General features: G+C 48.8%; 1 protein-coding gene across 1 annotated transcript in view; it reads right to left on the minus strand.

The window, feature by feature from the left end:
- Nucleotides 1–22,400, minus strand: part of CDK5RAP2 (CDK5 regulatory subunit associated protein 2) — a 723,544-nt gene that overhangs the window by 678,459 nt on the left and 22,685 nt on the right. The window contains exon 2 of the mRNA XM_085609970.1: nucleotides 3,257–3,321. Within this exon, the coding sequence (XP_085466096.1) occupies nucleotides 3,257–3,321 (65 nt within the window). The remainder of the gene's footprint in view (nucleotides 1–3,256; nucleotides 3,322–22,400) is intronic.

The following is a 22,400-nucleotide window of genomic DNA, read 5'->3' on the forward strand; positions in this document are numbered from 1 at the left end:
GTAGGCAATTAAGGTGTGCCTTTCAAAGCTATTACTTCTAGTCATTAAACATGCAGAAATACTCTATTGGGACATAACAAATCAACTATGAACAGGTCAGAAAAGATGCAAATAAATAGTGATCTAGTTACTCTATAGGGCATACTCAAAATAAAACCTAGTGAAAAATGGGATAAGCCAGTTCCTCAAACAAAATTTCATTAAGAAAGCGATCCTAGACCAAACAGATCAACAGGGACCGTCCTCATCTGCAGAATCATCAACGCACACTGGTGCCTCTCTTTAAAACTTATAAGACTAGTCTCATGTATTTCAGAGAGTTTCAGCCCGCATCTGGGCCAAGCTTTCAAGAAAACTATTTGCGCTTTGTTCTGCTGGGAGCAAGCCACCTTTTCTTATTCTGCGGCCATGATCTTTCCTGTCATAAATAAGTAGAAATGTTGCTATTCTTTTCCAATTGATCTTAATCGTGTACAACTTTTCTAGATCGGTAACCTGATGAGTATACTGCTCCTAAAACAGGCTAACCTCTCCGGAAAGTAGTCCAATGCATTGTGAGCCAAACATCAGTGGACAATCTGTTTCACTGTCCAGGCCTTATAATACTACCCATGTCTTGGAATGATGGAGTCTGAATTACGAAAATTAGAGTGCTCGATAGGCACAGAAAGAAAACATGGGAACTACTAGTTAGTCCTCCTTTGACAAGCTCCACCAATTGACTCCCATTTGACCGAAGGCCACACTCATCTCAAGGCAAGGACATCAGGGTATTCCACACAATACATATGTAAGATGTACCACACATGCTTCCCTAACAAGCAAACACAAAGGAATACACATGATATGGATACCCAGCCCCACAACAGACAGCCCATATAAAATTCATTTGACTATCCAAACAAATAGTCCCCAGATGTGCTGTCAATTATGAACTAAAACAATTCCCCCAAAATATACTTCCTAAACAACAGAATACATCCATTAACAGCCACCTTCTCTGCACCTGAACAGGTCCGTTCCCACATGAACCGGAGCACTAGATAGTTTGTCATCAAACTCAACAAGAACAACATCAGTCAGAGAGCTGCTCTTTCGCTAAACACACTGGCATCACTTCAACGCTACAAGAACGTTCAACTTCTCACCAATTTATCCACAGATTGGCCACTTTTTCTGCAATCTAAGACCTAACGGAGGACATCTGAACAGCCTTGCCTTTGACCCTCAGTATCTTCCAATGTGAGCCTAAGATACACCCTCCCAAACTGCTACACGTGAACCATTTAACTGAAATCCATTCTTCTTCCTCATCTTCTCCCCTTTACATAGCAGTAAACAATTGAAAATATTATTGCTCGTTCACCTCCAAATAACAGAAGAGCAATAACTTATTACTCCGGGCAGAAAGTCCACCCAATCAATGCCCATCAAAAAAAAATCTTTACAATGATTTAACTACATTTTCCACTTTAGCATAGATTGACTTGTCACTAGTAAAAGCAATCAACAAGCATTTGTAATGCAATAGGTCTTGAATTTAGGAGAGTTTGAGCTACTGGCATTGTAAATGGCAATGCCTTTTATTTATGTGTTGTTTTTAAAACAGATAAATGAAAGGCATTGTCATTTACAATGCCAATAGCTGAACTTCTCTCAAATGTCTGATCTATTGCATTGCATATGCCAGCACCCGTGCTGTAAAAATGTTTTAATAAAATGTTAGGAGAGGGCGTGTCTTCCTGCAAAAGCAGGCAAGACAAAGCTATTTGAGAAAATAGTGCTACTTGAGAAAATAGTACTCGAAGGCTATAATTAAAGCCTACCGAGTAACAGTACACATAACAGGGGGTGTCGCCATGGGAGATTACAAAATGAGACAAGGCAGTACTAAGGAGGGACTACTAAGCCTATTGACCAATGAACAGCCACAGTTAACAGTAGACAATGACAGAAGCCCATGAAAAATATGGGCGGAACTTAAAGTCCCTACCTGAATACAGCATGCCTCGCAGAGCAGCGCATGCAGTGCCCAGGCTCGACCTAAAACGGAGTTTATACTTTGCATAGTACAGCACAAGAGGGCTGTCAGATACTAATAACCAAAGAACACCAATGTCCTTCACTGTTACTGCACACCCTGTGGTCTATTGGCATTATAGTACAATGCAAAGCAATCGATAAGACAACAAAAACAGAAATGTATGCAAGTTACATCACTGCAAATGCTTTAAGTCTCCCCAACCATCCTGCTTAATTGCACTACACAAGTGTCCTCACATACTTAAGTGATGTTACTGGTGCTACATACCTCTACAGAGGGTTCTTGATCCCAAAAGCACTGGAGTATTCCATGCACAAGCTTTGCCTGGTGTAGGACATCAGATAGGACGATGCAGTGCATAAGCTTAGTTCAGCTGCCTGCTGAGATCTCCCTCAAAGACAGACGTTCACCACACAAAACACAACCTCACCAGAGAAGCCAAACTTAGTACAGTTAATCAAAACATAGGCCAGCCGGCAGTGCAGAAGTAAAATACGCAAACATTATTTCTTGTAGATTCAGAGAGCACAAGCTAGAGTCCTCAGCTGACATATCTTCTTGATGTCATACAGCTGAACTGGGAAATAAGGCACAGCTGAAGACATTCAGACAGACCACACCGACTGGCTGAAGTCAGGCAGATTTACAAGCAGCTACACAGAGTAGCAACATTACATCCTCATCACCACAACATCATGTAAGTGAAGGAAGAAGCACAAATCAGGAGTAAGCTAAAAAGGGGTGGCATCACAGGTAGAGTACCTCATAGGAGTAGCAGTCTTAGATAATGTTGAGATTCAGCTCTGGCTTTAATGGAGTCTTCAAGGAGTCAGTATGGTCTAGGCCAAATGGTTAAAACCCCTCCAAAATTCCTGTAACACATGTATGTTAGTGTGTTCTGTAATGGGGGAACCCATTGTTATGATACTGAACCTCCATGTTAAAACTTCTGGGATTCTGCAAGAGTGTGGTATAGTTGCAATACTAACATTTTCAATTATCATGCTATCAACTACAAAAGTGAAATATTTTTGCCATGCTACCTTAATACCAGGGAACGGAATGCCTGCAAACATACTTTTTTATGAGCTTCATCAAAGTTTTAGAAATCAACACTTATTTATTGTTAAAAGTAGCTCAAAAGTATGCTCTGCTGCTCTTTGTTCTATTCCTTTAACGTTAACACACTGAGATATGTTTATTTATACCTACCGCAGTTTGTTGCAATAAGACTTTGTGCATCTTCCGCAACATCAGGCAATTGTGAAATATTCACACTAAGATAAAAATAAAAAAATAAGACGATTGACAAAAGCTCAAAGATAAAAATATATGCAGTAAACAAGAAGTTTCCATTAAACAAATTATCTCATGGTAAAGAAGGCAACCGTCAATTACATTTGTGTTACAAGGGACCGTTGTTTTATAATGTAAATTATGTAATTAAAGCAAGTGGAACAATTAACAACACACGTCTAGAAAAGGTTCCATATCAATCTCCTGTCAAACCTACCTCTCGCCCCCCATTCACAGAATATAGTGACAAACAAGAGAAGAATTCAAAAGTAAAGGACCAACCACCAGTTCTGCAAGTGCATTTCCACAGAAAACTGGACAGTCTATTTCAAACATGCTAATGTGCATCTGCAACAAGATGTGCCATATTAAAAGGGGGCAGTGAAACCACCAGAGAAAGAGGCACTTTTATCTAGAGATACATCTCAGCATGGATTTTAAAAGAATGACTTAAGCATTTTTGATACAGCACAATCCTAGCTCCAAGAAGCAGCAGGGCGCTTTACAGAAAAATGTTGTTGTTTTTTCCAAGGCAGAGGCATCTGAAGTAGAGGATGTAGTACATATAGTACTAGTGACAGTGAGATAGTGAGTGTGTGAAAGGGTGTGGTTGAAACCGGATCGCACAAAGTAGGCTGTGAAGGGAAGGAGGGTGGAAATAAGACACCGGGACAAGGCAAGGTAGCACAATAGTACACACCCTACCAATTTAAGATCCAGTAAAATTAAGAACTTTTTCCATAGTTAGGCTGCAAAGTCAGCAACTGGACCACCAAGATAAATATCCAAGACCTCTCAATACTCATCTCTTCGGGTGGACATAGAGAGCCCTGCATACCCATCATATCTCACTGCGAGGACCGGGGTTTAAAATGCTGTACCAAATGTTATCTGGATAACGTAAGGTGCTCGCACACTCACCATAGCCTTGTTAGGTCTGATATAAAAATATACATACGTATACAGGGCTTAAGTGTCAAGAAGTGTGTGGCGTAGCCACTGGGCTCTCAGTGAATACTCTGAGCTGGTTACAATGAATGCCCTTTCCCAATCTACTGCCAGAAACCTGCTACTTTGACATTGGGGAGCAGTTTACTAAGTAAAGTGTACAGTAAAAGAATTTTCACTAGTGAAAAAAGCATCCATGTAACCGTTTCAGTAAAATTAGATTGCACTAAATTAGGTGCCGTGGGGGGTTAGACATCCTTAAGATGGCTTCTTTATTCAAAAGAAAACCCGGGCTCATCTTCAAATGTAAATATGAAAAAGGATCAAATTAACTGCCCTAATGGAAATACTACATATGATCAGTTAGGGATTTATAAGGGGTATTTGTACCTGTGAATCCAAGGGGACAGAAGTCTCGAAGGAAACAGCGTGAATATGGTCAACAAGTAGAAGATATCAAAAGAAAAAAGTCAGGCTTGGACTGCTCGTTTATATGTTCGAATCCTTTTTTTTATTTTTATATATATATAGTTTACCATATTTGTGTAAACATAATATGTTCTTTTGGGCGTTTATGAACAAGCAATAAGCAGGATTCGGAAACCAATTTTGTTTAATTCTGATGTGTGATGGAATTATATTTTGAAACTATTCAAACAAACCAGAACACTTTACTTGGTGATGTTTAAAAGCAAAATATTTGCTGAAACCAAATTTCCACATTATCATTTGTACATTAAAATTGCATGTCAGTGGGAGAGTTTGAGAATTGAGAATTTTTAAACATGAACTTACAAACATTCCTGCCCTCATTCTGATAACAATGCTATTGATGAACCAAGAGGCTAGTGATGGGTCACGTGTACTTTTTATTTGGGCTAGATTTTTATTATACATGAAACAAAGGTTTAGTCCATTTAATCAATAATAAAAAATCGTTTTTGTACAGCAGACGTGCTGAACTGACATATTAGAAGGTGTTCTCATATTTGATATTGAAGAAAAAGGCATCCCACTGAAATAAAATATTTGCCTAGGATCACACAATTTGAGACCAGAATATGGGTAAAGCGCATTACAGTTAGGTCGAGTAGATTAGTCAAGTCACTAGACCTGCAGGTCTAATCACATTTTTATGATTTTTTAATGTCTGGATGCGAAGGCCTGCGCCAAGGATGCGTCGTGCAGTGGCGGTTCCAAAGAGGCTGCGGAGGCGATGCGGGTCTTTGCGACGGATCCACTCCACGCAGCATTGGCAATGTGTCGGTTCTGCTCGGGTTTGCAATGCGCAACAGTGGCGATGTACCAGTTCTGCTGTATCCACGGAGGTTGGCAGAGCACCTTAAGCCCACTTACAAAGGTACAGGGTATCACCACTAGGCTGGGTAGACTCACAGATGGCAGAGTCCAGGTGCAAGTGCAAGGGGCCTGTTATGTCCCTGAGGCTTCAGATCAAGAGGCCAGCTGACTAGCCCTTAGAGCAAATCTGGATTCTGGGTTCAAGAGATGCAGGTCCAGTCCTTCTTACCAACAGGCACCAGTTCAGCACAGCAGTCCAGCCAAGTAGCAGTCCTTTCAGCAGCCCACAGTCCTTCTTCCTGGCAGAGTATGCACAGGTCCAGAAGGGCACTGAAGTGTTGATGTCTGAGGTCCAGTATTTATAACCAGTTGCACCTTTTAAGTGGGAGAGTAGCGTCCTGGGGCGTACCTTTGAAGTGCACAGTACCCTGCCTTCCTGGCTCCAGACTAACTACAGGAGGTATGCAGCCCTTTGTGAGGAGACAGAACACAGATTTTTCAATTATAAGTGGTGCTGGGTCCCCCCTCCCATCAGAGGTGAGGCACCATGCCCAACTTCACCCCTATATTGCTGAGGTGTTGTTCGAGGAGGAGGGTATCTGAACAGCAAGAAGCCCATCCTCTTCAAGCCTGAGACCAGGTGATAACAGCTGTGTAGGGCCCTGTATGAAGGTACAAGGGAAAGGGAGGCAATCTTCTTATCCCCACTCCTGAGGCTATCAAGTACGGACATGTGGCCACAGGGGTTAATCAGGCTGGACTGCTACGGCAACTGCCTGTGGCAGAAAACAAGCAGGATCACCGGTCTAGTGGGGAGAGACCCATCAGCCGCCACTGTGCTAAGACTGGGGTAACGAGCTGATAGAAGTATCTATGCTTTGGGTTACACAAACTGTCAAGACCGAGCCCAGCATGAGCCATATCTGGCTTGATCTTCCACTGTGTGCCCTGGCAGACTCCTAAAGCCACAGGACCCTGTGCCCCAGCATTGCACACAGTAGCAATCGCAGTTAAGAAAGAGGAACACTGGGGCGGAGCTTGGCTCGCGATGAAGATGGCCGCCTGAGCCTCGAGCTCCTCCACGCCGCCAGTCTATCCTGAAAATATCCGACTACCCTTCACCAACAAACGACATATGGGAGCTGTATCCTTGTGCCTGAGTGCCTCCGCATCCCTGCGCTGAGACTCCGGGCTCCCTTGGCCGCCCCAGTCCGAAGTTACGGGGCTTACCTGCAGGCGGAGCGCTGGGCCTCGGCTCCCCGGGCTGGAGTGACCTCGGGGCGGAGCTGCGTCGCCCTACGTGCGGGACGGCACTTCAGAACAAGCCGGTCCCCGGCACTGCGGAGACCTGCCCCTTCCTGATCCCTGCGGAGGGGGGGACGAGGCTTTGCCCGCTCTGGATATGGTTTTTACCGGTCCCCACTGCACGAGCGAGGGAGCCTGATCGACGTGCTGGGAGCTCGGAGGGGAGCCTCGGTGTCCCCCCATCCCCCCCCCTGGCCTGGACGCGGCGACCCGGACCGAGATCTGTGCCACGAAGCGGCCTGCATTGGGGTGGAGGTGTCGTGGAGGGGCCTTCGACGGAGAGGTTAGTGGACTGCTGAGTGAGCGCTCCCACCCGGACTACGCTGGAACCCAGAAGGTGCGCGTTACAGCAATTTTGCGCCCGCCCAGAGAGACAGTGCGCACCCGATGCCAGATGAGCCCCGGATGGTGCTCGCGTACTGAGAGTGGGCTGGTGCAGGGAGCGCTAAACTATAAATAAGGCCCTGGGGGGAATAGTGCCAAGAACTGCCTGACACTTGCTGGGAGCATCGGACCTCTCCCGAGCCCCGGCTGGGGTTGTGTCTCCCCCGGGAACATTGCCCTCAGACGCCACGAGAGGAGGACATCGCCCTCGTGGGGGGGGACGTTGCCTCGTCCGGACTCGGACCGCCTCTGTTTCGACCAGCGCTGCTGCGGGGGACGGACATAGTGGACGTCTAGAAGTAACGCAACCACCGCTGATTAACAGGCCACTCGCCCCGATAGGAGTCGTCCCCCCTGGTACGCCTGGCCTGCACCACGTGGTCTGCTGCTGCTTGTATGCCTGTGACATTTGGGATGCAGTGGATGGGTCGTAGGCGCTCAGATTGATATTATTGCCAGCGATAACGCACCTGGAAGACTGCACAGTCCTTAACGCCCAGCCTGCCCTGCCTATAGCAGTGACATTGCAAGGAGCGGCCCGAAAGACAAACCATACTAGTCTATTCTGCTTCGAGTGGCACGACCCGAACGCTTTGAGGACTCCAGAGTGGGCGCTTCCACAACTCCTATCTGCGACATCTCACTTCCCCGGAAGCAAGCGGAGACATCTCCGGGCTCACCCCGCACGAGTGCCATACACACCCCGGGTCGCCCGGAGCCTAGGCGGGCCGGGTGCGGGCACGGCGGGGGCCGGACAACATGGGGGGGAAGGGCCACCGCGGAGGGGCACAGGCGAAGCTTGAGAAGTATGCATTCCTCAAGGACCAGGGTGCGACCCCCCCCCCCCCGGATAAGACTGCGGAGTTTACGCTGGCGGATGTCATGGCCACGCTGACCCAGATGCAGGCCTCGATCGGCACGATCTCCACGGAGGTTACACTCCTCAGGGCTGATGTCGCTAAAATCAACTCCAGACTGACCGAAGTTGAGGCAGCCACGGCAACCCTCACCTATGACACGGCCGACCATCAGAAACGCATACAAACTCTTGAACAGATGCAAAAACAGCTACTGGCCAAGCTGGATGACCAGGAAGGCAGGTCCAGAAGAAACAACGTCCGGGTCGTTGGGGTACCGGAGAGTGAACGCGGCCCGGCTTTGGACCTCTTTGTGGAAAAATTAATCACCGAACAGCTGCGGCCTCGTGGGCTCTCAAAATTCTTCTCGGTGGAAAGGGCGCACCGGGTACCGGGTGGTAGGCCTCGACCGGGGGCCCCCCCGCGCCCGATCCTGGCCCGCATTTTCAACTTTCGCGACCGCGATGCAATCCTCCAGGCGGCTCGCGGTGCGCCCCCACTCCGTGTAGACAACAGCATAGTCACCCTCTATCCGGATTACACAGCGACAGTGATGCGGCAGCGAAGAGACTTCACAGCGGTCAAGGCCGAACTCCGGACTCGAGAACTTAAATATTCCATGCTCTTCCCGGCGAAGCTGCGGGTAGAGGCTGAGGGTCGCACATGGTTCTTTGCATCGCCTACGGAGGTGTCGGAGTGGCTTGAAGGATGGCGTCCAGCGAGAGCGAAAAGTCGCACGGAGCGTGCCCCTGGCGGCCCCTCCGCCTCCCCTAGGAACTTAGATGTCGAGGAGTCCAGAGCAGAGGATGGCGTGCCTTGAAGTCGATCCTATACACGAACAGCCAGCGTTGGGGATGGTGGATGGGCCTGGCCTGGGTGCGCCCGGCGGCCAATGAGGCCTAGAGGCGAACAGGGGCTGCAGATTCTGGGCCTTGTTGACTCACCGTACATTTGGATATATGAAGGGACGAACATATGGTGTGGGGATCGGCGGCGGGACTGTGAGCGGCTTCCCCCCACACGCAAGTACCAAGTTAATGGGAACTAAGCACTCTGCTGAGTTGGGGTGGCGGGTAGTTCTAAATCCGCTGGGCAGGGAGGCAGGGAGGGGGGTGGGGGGTATGGGGTTTTCTTGGAATGTTGGTTTGTGTTTTCTTTTAGGTTTGTCAACTACTCATTGGTCTGTTAGGCTTGCTAGACATGTGCAGGCACACAAGGGCGACACACGACCGTGCGCATCTCCCGCATCCATACACGACTATGGCGTCACCTACTATGACACCAGAGACTAATGTTAAACTACTAGACGTCCATACACAGCAGCGCTGTCCTTCTTTCAGTATTCTGTCCTGGAACGTTAATGGGTTGGGGGACAAGATCAAACGGGGGTTAGTGCTGCAGTATCTTAAGCGCAGAGGGCCTGCGGTGGCACTCTTGCAAGAAACGCATTTAGTGGGCACTACCACCAAAGCCCTGGACAGATGGGGGTTCAAGATGGCGATACATTCGGAGTTCACGACCGGGTCCAGAGGAGTGGGCATACTGATCAACAAACGCTCCCCCCTGATTCTTCTTGACTCTCGTCGAGAGGAGCATGGTCGCTTTGCGGCACTGACCTGCCAATGGGAGGGGAAAGTGTACAACTTGGTGACCGTCTACATCCCCCCGACACTGCACCAGACCTCCTTCAGGGCATTGGGTGAATTCCTGTTGGCGCTGCCACAGGGCGAGCTTGTCATGGGCGGAGACTTTAACGCGACTATGGACCCTTCGCTTGATAGGTCGTCATGCAGGGGGCATGGCGGAGACACCTCCATTCTTCGAGAATTTACTGGGGCGCTAGGCCTCATAGACACATGGAGGGCATATAGGCAAGAGGAGAGACAGTACACCTTCCTGTCCGGAGCACACAACACTCTTTCCCGCATAGACTATATCTTCACATCACCCGCTGGGTTCAAAGGGATGACCGAAGTATCACACCTCCCTAGGGGCATTTCGGACCACTCACCGGTGGTCATTTCGTTTGCTACCTTCGACCTCTGTAACCGCACCGTATTCCCGATTCACCCCGGGTATCTCAAAATCCCTAAAATCAGTAAGACCCTTAAAACGGCGACCAAACACTATTTCACTGAAAACACCGACTCTGTCGGGAGCCCAGCAACCCTCTGGGAGGCCTTTAAAACAGTCTTACGAGGGCAGTCCGTCTCCGTCATTACGGCGCACAAGAAAACCCAGCGACTCGCTGTGCTGGAGCTCGAGCAAGGGGTGAGTGAGGCGGAAGCGCTTCATGCCACGCAGGCAGACGAGGACTCTGCACATAAAGTCCGCATGGCGCAGCAGGAATACAGATCCCATCTTTGGGAGGCAGCACGCGCTAAACAGGTGGCAACTCACCATACGATCTACGAACTAGGGGACAAAGCAGGCAAACTCCTGGCATGGCTGGAAAGAGGGGAACGTGCGGCGCGGTGGGTGGCCCGGATTCAGCTCGGAACCGGGGAATTTACCTCGGAGCCCAGGCAAATAGCAGGGGCTTTCGCGGCCCACTACAAAACGATATACACTCCGGAGGCCTCCTTTACCGTCGCTGATAATGAGCTCTTCCTTCGGGACATCACAATGCCTCGACTGCCCCCTTCGGGCGTAGCGGCCCTGGATGCGGACCTGACGGCTGAGGAGCTCACACTTGCGATTCTGGCCCTCCGCACCGGGAAGGCGATGGGGCCTAATGGAATCCCGATTGAATACTATAAACAAAACTCCTCACTAGTGGTCCCGCACCTGCTAGCCATGTATAGGGACGGTCTATCGACTGGGATCCTCCCCCGCGATCAGAGGATGGCCACGATAGTGGCGATCCCGAAACCTAACAAACCGACGCACGAATGTTCATCTTACCGCCCGATCTCATTACTGAATGCGGAGGCGAGGATCCTAGCCAAGGTGCTGGCGACACGACTACAGCCATACCTCTCTACCCTAATACACCCGGACCAGTCGGGATTTATGCCCCACCGAAACACTGCCCTAAACATACGACGTCTACATGGAATTGTTGCGTGCCGCTCCTCGATAGAGGAGGACGCGGCCATCCTGTCACTAGATGCGCGGATGGCGTTCGACAGGGTAGAATGGCCTTTCCTGTTTGCTGTTCTTCGTCACATGGGACTGGGCCCCAAGATTTGCGCGTGGATCCAGCTTCTCTACACCCAGCCACTTGCACAGGTAGTAGTCAACGGCCACGTCTCGGACGCCTTCCCTTTGGGCCGGGGGACGAGACAGGGATGCCCCCTTTCTCCGCTCCTTTTTGCGCTGGCACTAGAGCCTTTGGCGGCATGGGTACGACAGGACCCTGTGATACGGGGCCTCAAATGGACGATGGGATGGGAGGACCGTATCTCCCTATACGCTGATGATGTCCTCCTGTACCTTGCCTCGCCGGCACGCTCCATTACCGGTCTCCTCGACATATGTGCATCGTACGGGAGGAGGTCAGGCTATGAGATCAACTGGGAGAAATCCATCCTTTACATGCTCCAGGGCTCCCCACCTCGCCTTCCGAGGAGTTGTAATATCCGAGTGGCCTCTGATGGCTTCAAATATCTTGGCATTTATGTGACGGCGGATCGCGACAATTTTATGGCTGAAAATCTAATGAAGCCCCTGCAAAGGCTACGTGCCGACGTCAAACACTGGCGCTCCTTGCCCCTGACATTGCTGGGAAGGGCTTCACTCTTCAAAATGCTGGCCCTCCCTAGATTCCTATACATGCTACAAAATACCCCTTTCCCGGTGGCACCCTCCTATTTCACGGCTATCAACGCAGAGGTTACCAGCCTCCTATGGGAGGACAAGGCACCACGGATAGCTCTACACAAGCTCACCAGTGGCTGGTACGATGGCGGTATAGCCCTCCCTGATATCAAAACCTATTACTGGGCGTCGCAGCTTATGATTATAAACCAATGGCTCCATGCGCCTCAAGATGACCCGGCTTACCGCATGGATAGGCAGCTGCTGGGGGGGGGGGGGGTGTTGGGAGCCCTATACAACCCCAAAAAAGGTCACCCCCCGGAGGGGCCCGCGGCACACACCCTCCGGATATGGTTCACGGCACAGCGCGCAATGGGATGGGCCGGAAGGATTACCCAGGCTACGCCTCTCTGGGACACGAAGCGGCTCGGGGTGCTCCGCACCACCAAGGGATTCCATCACTGGGACCTAATCGGTATCTCCAGGGTCGGGGACCTCTGGAAACGGGGAGAGGTGGTCACTTTTCCCCAATTGCAGACGGAGTACGACTTGCCTGAATCTGAATCATTCCGATACTTACAAATCCACCACGCTCTCCGGGCGGCGATTCCACCGGGGACACGGCTCCCGAAGTCATCGCCCCTAGAGGACCGGCTCCTGACAGAACATCTTATTCAAAGAGCGACGTCCCTCACATACAGAAAAATAATAAATAATCGCCCTGATCCTTTCCTGACCCTTAAGAGTAAATGGGAGGCAGAACTTGGGGACTTAGATGAGACGGAGTGGCAGTCCGCGCTGTCGTCCCCCAGGGAGGTGGGCATATCGTCCAAGTTCAGACTAGTCCAACTTAAAATTTTGCACCGCACCTACTACACCCGTTCACTCCTATTTAAACTACAGCGGGCGGAGTCCCCGCAATGTCTCAGGAACTGTGGCCACGAGGGATCTTTCTTCCACACCATATGGGAATGCCCTGCCATCGCGGTCTACTGGAGGGAGGTGATGCATACGCTCTCCCAGGTGACCAGAATCTTGACACCCCCTGAGCCTCGGCGTTGTCTCCTTAACATATGGGAACAAACTGATCATAAGAGAATGACGCAGCTATGGGTGACGTTAGGGCTTATGCTGGCAAAACGCAATATAGCCCAGCGATGGGGTTCGGGGCAGGCGCCTACCCTGGCGCAATGGATACGTGACATGGACCAAGTAATGGTGGTTGAAAAATCGGTATATATACATAGAGGGTGCCCCCGGAAATGGTCCCAGGTGTGGAGTGGGTGGAATGTATACAGAGGGAATATATGTGAGCCCCCACCAGACGCGTCAGATGCTGAACTTAGTGACCAAGAGTAGTGTGCTTTTCGGATGCAGGGGTTCGGGCTGGGAACGACGATATGCTACGTATGAAATGTCTTTATGTCTCACTTGTAACTATACTGCACTGTTGAATTCCGTTTGGAGTAACCTCATGCTACGCCTGAAGATCGATGAGTGGTGTTTATTTTCTTTTGTGTTTGCAAATTTAATAAAAATATTTCAAAAAAAAAAAAAGACAGAGGAACACTGGTGGCACTTGAAGTGGGTTGGCTGAAGACAAACCTGGGTGTGACTGAAGTGGCTAGACTAGTGATGGAGAATCCAGGGTCCTGACATCAGTGAAGCTAGTTGGTTAACTGGGGCTATCTATCACAAAACGGTTAGATACCGGAGGGTCAGAGGGAACATTTTTAAAGACCGCACAGGATTATACCCCCAAACAAAGTATTAAAGACACTGAAAACCCTGAGGTCTGAAATAGCAAAGAAGAAAAATGAAAAGGTGGTGTGTGAAATGAGAAACAAAAACCTAATGTACGTGGTGAAAGAGCAATCCCTTAGGAACGTAATCACTAACTCACCCCGGGTAACAAGCCCCATCACATGGGATTTTCATCCCAAAGAGAAATCTCAAACTCTCAGGGGGCCGCAGGCCCCTCTTCGAGAGGTAAGAGCTCAACGGTGTTTATGTTTTGCACTGAAAGGTGGACTAAATCCACAAATGAAGAGCAGGGTGTGAGTAGGGGATGCAGTGCTAATTAAATAATAGTGCAATAGGAGTGTGTTAAAACTAGTTACGGGACGGCAAGGAGGAATCTCTTAGACAACGCCGTACCGATGCTAGATTAAAAAAGTGAGAGCCCCACTAGTTCAATATCACCAATGGAGCAATATATGAGACAGTGGTCAACATGTTTCAGCCATGGCGCCTAACTAGGCTCGGCTTTCATCAGGACCTGGTAAGCTACTGCAAAAATGAAAGAAAAACGTATCAAAGGATATCGTAGGCACCCCAGAGTTGCTTGTAGGGTGTACGGCTCCTCAATGATTCAAACATCACCCGGCTCATTCCAGCCCGGTTCCCCGACGGAGAGAGCGGTGTTCCTTCCTGAGCGGTCGCCAGGTGGAGGTCAATTTTCCACCCAGTTTTTACGGGTGATGTTTGAATCATTGAGGAGCCGTACACCCTACAAGCAACTCTGGGGTGCCTACGATATCCTTTGATACGTTTTTCTTTCATTTTTGCAGTAGCTTACCAGGTCCTGATGAAAGCCGAGCCTAGTTAGGCGCCATGGCTGAAACATGTTGACCACTGTCTCATATATTGCTCCATTGGTGATATTGAACTAGTGGGGCTCTCACTTTTTTAATCTAGCATCGGTACGGCGTTGTCTAAGAGATTCCTTCTTGCCGTCCCGTAACTAGTTTTAACACACTCCTATTGCACTATTATTTAATTAGCACTGCATCCCCTACTCACACCCTGCTCTTCATTTGTGGATTTAGTCCACCTTTCAGTGCAAAACATAAACACCGTTGAGCTCTTACCTCTCGAAGAGGGGCCTGCGGCCCCCTGAGAGTTTGAGATTTCTCTTTGGGATGAAAATCCCATGTGATGGGGCTTGTTACCCGGGGTGAGTTAGTGATTACGTTCCTAAGGGATTGCTCTTTCACCACGTACATTAGGTTTTTGTTTCTCATTTCACACACCACCTTTTCATTTTTCTTCTTTGCTATTTCAGACCTCAGGGTTTTCAGTGTCTTTAACTGGGGCTATCAACAATATCTTGGACTTGGATAGGATCTATGGTCAGGATACATGACTGACAACCTCATACATTTCTAAGGGTAGAATGTTATGAAATACGTCCTATGACAGACTGCGAATGGAGTAGCCAACTGCCAAAGTAGCGGGGTAAAAACCTAGATGCTCTGAAGTAGGCACAGAGAAGAACCAGACTAGCCTACGAGGTAAAAACAAGACTACAGGGCCTCACAAGCAGACCAAAATGGAAAAATGAGCAAAGCATGGCCCTACTCCTCAATCCCCACTCAAATGTTGATTATAGCACAAGAGCCAGACAGGCGGCCTGCAGCTACTGACGTGATCCTCCGGGCCTTCCAGGTCTACGAACATCACCAGAGAACAAGATTCAAGAAGCAGCTATGAAGACTTCCATGCTTCGTCACAACCTCCAGAAAGTGGCTGAACACATGACTACAGCAGAGGGATGGATACTGAAGGCACAGGGCACAGTCCTTACCCTAAAAAACCACAGTGGCCTTATTGGTGAACTCAACAAGGCACTTGCACAACCATGTGGAGGATGCCGAGGGGCATGAACACTGCAGCAGCTCAGGGTCATAGAAATCCCAGAAGATGCACAGGACCCCCGACCAGCACTATTCAGTCACGGCTGGTTTTAAATTACGGATACTGGGAGAGAATGTATCAGACTTCCTGTTTCTTCACTGACTTTGCCCACTGAAGTTTGGTGGCAAGATCCTGGCCCAGAGCATCCTGAAGACCTATCATTGCAAGGCTCCTGAACTATGCAGAACGAGATCGCATACCTCAGGCAGTACGTAAATAGGGTGAAGTCCTCTACAAACCCAAAAGAGTGATGCTCTTTCTAGACTACATGAAGCATTTCTAGCACCAGCAGAAGACCTCTACTTGAGTCATACAGAAAGTCGGTGCAATGCAACTGGACTACAAATTGCAAGTGATGCTCCACACTAGATGGCATTTCTTCGGCACTCCAAATACTGCACAGCGCTAGGTTTAAAAGTGGGAGGACCTGCAGCGCTCATCCTAGGATGCCGAAGAATGCAGCAGTGTGTCCTTAGCAATCAAAGAATATACTGGCTCTTCCTGTGATGAGAGAGAAGGACAGACTAATGAACAAGACCACCTGCCTCTGGTAAATCCCACTAAGGTCTGTGGAGCCAGAAACTCTTGAAGGGACTTGCATGTACGAATAGGATCCCCTGTACCTTTCTCTCCGATATTCTGATGCTGACTCATATGCATGTGTTCTAATCACTCTGCCAATCCGTTGCATCAATGAATGAGTGGCGGTATAGTGCCATGCAGCCAAGGAGGGATGTGAGGCAACACTAGCAGGACTTGCCAGGTTTGGAAGAGACGTGGGGGTAGTCAAAAGTTCCATTTCCGACTGGGTGACGTTTGGTGGGGTGTTGGGAACGACTCAGCCTGGATGGTTGGTTTGGGGGAGAGGGAGCAAGAAAAGAGGTGAAATGTTAAATGATGATACAGCTTTGAGATGGGTGGTTATTTCACTTCTGGAAGTGTTAGGGGTGGGGAAAAGTTGGAGGGAAAGTGAAAGAAGGGGGAGATGCGGTGTCTAGAGATGTATTTATGTTTGTGTATTTTATTTGACCCAAAAGGAAGGCACTTTTAGAAACATGTGGATTCAGAGTGATGTCAATGGATTAAGTGACAAAATCAAAAGACAGATCTTAACTACTCTTTAAAAAGTAAAATTTTTCTAAGATGGCGGAGTGAGGGGAGGTGCTTTGGGGTCTCTCTGCTCCAGTCCTGGTGATTCAGCCCACTGAATTTGAGTGGGCTGGTGGGGGCTCGTGGAACCCAGAGAGAGACCCCTTGCTGGAGCCGCGAGTCAGGGCCTCGTGAGGAGCCGTGGCTGTGAATGCCGTAGCAGGCTCGGGATCAGCCGCTGATTTTTTAATTTATTTATTTATAGAAGTTTTATATAGCGCTGACCTGACCGGAGGGTATCAGAGCGCTTTCCATCAGTTACAGAGCAGAACAAAACAGAGCAAAACATAATACAATAAAGCGGGGAATTCCGAATAAGAATATTAACAATGTCAGTGATAAAGAGTTCCATTTCGGGGTCTTGTTGACACAGCGTCGGAGAGGAGTGAGGTGTCTACTTCAGCACTCCGACTGCTCCTATCGGTTCACTAGGGATCGATCGAGGAATAGGATTTTGAGCTGACTTTGAATTTAGCGAAGGAGGGAATAGTTCTGATGTGGGAGGGCTGATGTCATTGGATGCCCCGGCCCCGCCAGGGACTATGTTTATGTTCCTTCTTTATTCTTCTGTCTTAGTTCAGTTCCTTGTTGGGGATGTTAAGTGGGTACCTACATCCTTGGCTCCTAAGCTATACATGATGTTGCTTTCACACTCAGATGGGTCCTCTCACGCTAATCCACAATACTGGGTGAGACAGGTATGGGTTATGGAATTTAGCGTTTATACACATTCCCCCTCAGAAGATAGGTGACCTCTTAAAGGTGATCTCCCTGAATGTGAAGGGGCTTAACAACCCAGTCAAGAGGCGGCAGTCCTCTCATATTTGGAGCCTACTAGGGCATATATCTGCCTTCTACAGGTGACCCACTCGATCGCAGGGGACTGGAATAGGCTGAAATCTAGAGCATTTCCTCATCAATCTTTCTCTTTGACAGGCAGGAAAGCGGCAGGGGTGGCCATCCTGGTCTCACGTAACTTTCGGGGAAGGTTGGACATAAACTAATGGAGCTTAGAGGACGCCGCTTGGTTTTTCACATACAGCTAGGCACCCAGACGTTTATCTTGAGCTTCCTTTATGCTCCTAAAGAAAGGCCAGGAATACTTTCTAAGGATGGACATAGTAGATATCCTTACCTCGTAAGGATCACATGGTCTTAATAGGCGGCGACTTTAATTTGGTATTTAACAATGACTTCGATTGCACGGCCCACAGGGATGGAGCTGCAGGGGCACTCTCAAGTGAAAGCACAGCCTTGCTAGGGAAGATGGGCATGATAGATTTATGGAGAGAACACCATCCCCATACTTGCAACTACACTTTTTACTCACACACACATAAGTCCCAAGTCTGTCTAGATCATTTTCTGGGCTGCAGGGAACTCCAGCGGCTGGTCAAGTCGGTGGAGATTGAGCCGAGATGTCTCTCTGATCACTTGGCGCTCATTCCTGAGTTGCGTACTCCACAGGTGGGAGATTGCTTCAGAGACCAGAAGTGGTAGGACAGATTAGACAGGCCATGGCAGACTATCTTAACCTCAATGACAATCCCGGCGTGCCCGTGTCCATAGTCTGGGACGCCCTAGAGACAGTTGTTAGGGGCAAGTTTATAGCGCTCTTGGCGGCAGAGAACAAGCTGCGAAAGGCCAAGAGAGCAGAACTCCAGAGGCAGGTGCACAAACTGGAACATATTCATCACCGTACCGGGGCTCTGAGGATATGGCGCAAACTGGAAATGGCCAGAAAACAGATGGCGGGGTTGGATTTAGATAGAGCTAAATACTCTCTCCTTAGACTAAAGCACTCCTTCTACATGGGGGAAAATAAATGCTGGAAGCTCTTGGCAAACAAGCCGAGAGCCCAGAGACAGTCAGTGAGAGTGGACTCCCTGCTGATCACTGAGGGAGCGCCTGTTAGTGGAAACGACTTGGTAGCATCCAAGTTCAGAGAGTTCTACAAAGCTTTATAGTCAGAGCACTCCCCCCACCCAACTTGGGAACCCAGCTCGTTATCTCCACAACGCAACCATGACCTGGCTGACTGAAGCACAAGCGGCCTCACTTAACTCTCTGATATGCTTTGAGGAGATCATAGCCGTCATATCCAGACAGAGACCTCTTAAGTCACCAGGCCCCGACGGCTTCCCAACAGGCTTCTATAAAACTTCTGTCCTGAACTAGCTCACGTCCTCATGAGGCTTTTTAACTTATTAACTAATGCAGCCACACTCCCACCCTAGATGCAGGAGGCGACCATTGTCGTCATTCCTAAGCCCGGAAAAGATGTCCGGCACTATGCAAACTATCACCCCATTTCTCTTCTGAACGTAGATGTGGAACTATTCACTGGTGTCCTGGCAGCCCGTCTCAACCCCTTCATGCAAGATCTCGTAGGCCCTGATCAGACTGGTTTTATCCTGCAGCAGCAGAACACCGATAACACAAAGCAACTCCTTAAAGTCTAGACAAAGCCAACCGTGTCGAGAGCGAAAATATGCTATCAGTCGATGCCAAAAAAGCATTCGACAGTGTGCATGGGCCAAATTTGGAAATTACATTGGCCCACTTTGGCATGGGGGAACGATTCCGCTCCTGTGTCCTAAGCACCTACGGAGCCCCGAATGACTTGGTGCAAGTCAACGGGGGAAACTCTGCGAGCTTCGCAATCAGAAGGTGCACTTGGCAAGATTGCCCCTTGTCAGCCCTTCTATTTGCGCTCTACATGGAGCCCTTCTCGGAGAGGGTGAGGGACCAACCTGCAAATCAAGTGAGTTCCCTTTGGTGGGGAAGAACAACTGATCAGTTTATACGCAGACTATGTCATGGTGATGTTAGAGGAACCCCAAGAGACTTTACCCCACTTCTTAGAGGAACTGAGGGAAGTTGGGGAGGCCTCGGGGTTCCGCATGAACCTCCATAAATTACAAGCCCTTAACCTGTCTGTTTCACCCACCACGCTGGCTTCCATGAACCAGGCCTACCTGTTAAACTGGGCAAAGGACTTCATCCCCTACCTGTGAGTGTAGCTGGCTTTGACACCAGAGAAAACAAAAATCCTTAACTATCGAGACTTACTGAAGCAAGTGCGGGCCGACCTGGACCGCTGGAGACACCACCCGTTGTCTTTGTTAGGCCGCCTTGCGGCCCTGAAGATGACAATCCACCCCAAGATACTCTTCCTCTGACCCCTTCGGCAGGCACAATCTCTGCCCTACTGACCTTGCTACACCACTTTATCTGGGTGGGTAAACGCCCTAGCCCACCAGCTGAGGGAGGGCTTAGAGTGCCAAGCCTACTTCATTACTACGAGGAAGCCCAGCTTAGCTACCTGGTCGAATGGTATAGGGCGGAGTCCTAAAAGCTGTGACTGTGTATGGATCGTGCACTTGCTAGAAATTTCCTGGGGAAAGTTCAGTTTCTTCATCGCGCACACAGAGCCCCCAGCCTCTATATATCTCCAACAACGAGCTTCTTGCTGAGAGTGTGGTATGCTCGCACTCTCAAGAGGAACTTAACCAACTTCCCCTCTCCCCTGATGTCTGTGGCGCCCACTTTTCGAGTGTGGCTGGAAGCTGGTTGTCAGGCAATTGGGCTTTTTAAAATATTTTTTATCAGGATGGTCCTATCCCCTTTGATACGCTACAGGTGGATTATTCTATACCAGAAGAGGAACAGTTCCGTTACCTTATGATTAGACACTGGCTTTTACATCCGTCGCCTAGACAGGGAGCCCAGAGGCCACTAACAAAATTTGAAAATTGGCTTCTTACAAAAAGTCTGATAAGCGCCTTACCACAGAATAATAGACTCTGCTTCTACCACCAAGGGCTGAGGACAAGTCTTCCGCCTAAGCATGTTGGGAGCTGGAACTGGGAAGGCATCTCACCCAAGACATCTTTTATAGTGCGAGGCACACTGCATGCAACATATCTAGCACACAACCGCTGTAAAATTACTACCTACTGGCATTTGACACCATATCAGGCTTCAAAGGGGCAACCCTGCCCGTAGCGACAAGTGCCGGCAGCAATGTGGGATAAGGGCACCCTTACCCACATCCTATTGGACTGTCCAAAGGGGACTTCATTTTGGGATCCTGTGTTAGATGACATTGATACGAACCTTCACACCCAACTCCCCCAGCTCCCATGATTCATCTTGCTACGACTCCCCAATGCCCTCACATACCCGCTCACAATACGCAGGGGGCATCACATTAGTATAGCTCTGGGGACGGCCCATCAAACCATCCCAGCACTCTGGGGCACTGCCACTACACCAACGCACCTAGGGTGGCTTCAGCGCCTTTGGTTTATTCTGGGGATGGAAAAGCTGACCTTCACTCTTTCTCCCCACGGTGACACATACAGAACCCTCTGGCATCCATTCATAGCCCTCCTGTCTCAGGAATTCAGGGAACTGACCTGACCCACTATTTGCGGTTATTACGTCTTCCAGATCCTGCCTCGTCAAAGGATAAAAAGGCCCCTTCTGAGTGACACACGTCTGATAATTTTCCTCCTGTATATTTATATTGCCATTAGTACCCAGGGAGGGAGGTGGGAGGGCTCTGGGGTGGGGGTTCCGGATATTTTGAAAAGTTACACTTCATGATTGTAATCTAATGTAAAGTAAATTTCCCAATACAGCAAGTTCGCTGTTTGGGTGCGCAGATAAAACTGTAAAAATATAACAAATTTAAACCTAAAAAAGTAACATTTTCTAGCCGTATTCATTCTGCAGCAGGTTCACCTTATGAGAAACGTGTGGTTGCTTGGGGGGGTTAAGACTATAAATGAGTGTCCCATGCAGGGTTTACCAGAGAACCTAAACGTTGATCTCCATCACCATCTCTGGGTTCACCACAGAAAGGCACACCAGATTTATTTCAGTCTCTGAAGTGTGTGGAGTAACCATGGAAGTTTTTATATCTTTCTTTGCCCGCAGATCCCTTCCTCACCATTCCCTCTGGACAAACTGAGCTCACTTATAACAGAGCCCCTCCTCCTGAGCTACAGTGATAGGTGGTGATTTTAATGCAGTTATCGAATAAGGGCTGGGATCTCTATGGCAGTCAGATGCCTTCTACACAACACACCTACTGGCTTCCTGATTGAGTAGCTTCCCTGGGACTGAGACACATCGCAAGGCTAGAATCCCTAAATGAGAGAATACACTTCTCAGCAGCACAACAGTCTTTCTCTCACCGTAACTATTTTTTTTAACTTCCTACCCAAATGTAAGATGGGTGTGAAGAGCCTACATCCTGCTTGGAAGGCTCCCAGCCCCATACACTGATGGAAGTTAATTTAGGACTTAACAATGCAGTGCCAATGATGCCTGGCTATGAAATGTCTGGTGAACACTGGACAGTACATTTTTCTGACATCTTCAAAAGAAGACAGAGCCTTATTTCCAGCTAAATATGGGAGCTATACAAAGTGGACCTATAGGGGAGAGCAATGGACCCATCGACGTCAGTTAGACAGATGTAGGGAAAGGACTGTTACTAGATTCAAGATAAAGCTCATGCAAGTTGAAAGTGAGTATGCAGACGATTTGGGCCTTTAATTTCCAAATCTTTGAATGAATAAACCTGGGACCAAGGTTCCGATTGTAGGAAAAACCACTCTATACAAACCAGACTGCAAGAGTAGGGGTCAATG

This window comes from Triturus cristatus, chromosome 1_2 (assembly GCF_964204655.1).
Source record: "Triturus cristatus chromosome 1_2, aTriCri1.1, whole genome shotgun sequence".
Lineage (NCBI taxonomy): Eukaryota > Metazoa > Chordata > Amphibia > Caudata > Salamandridae > Triturus > Triturus cristatus.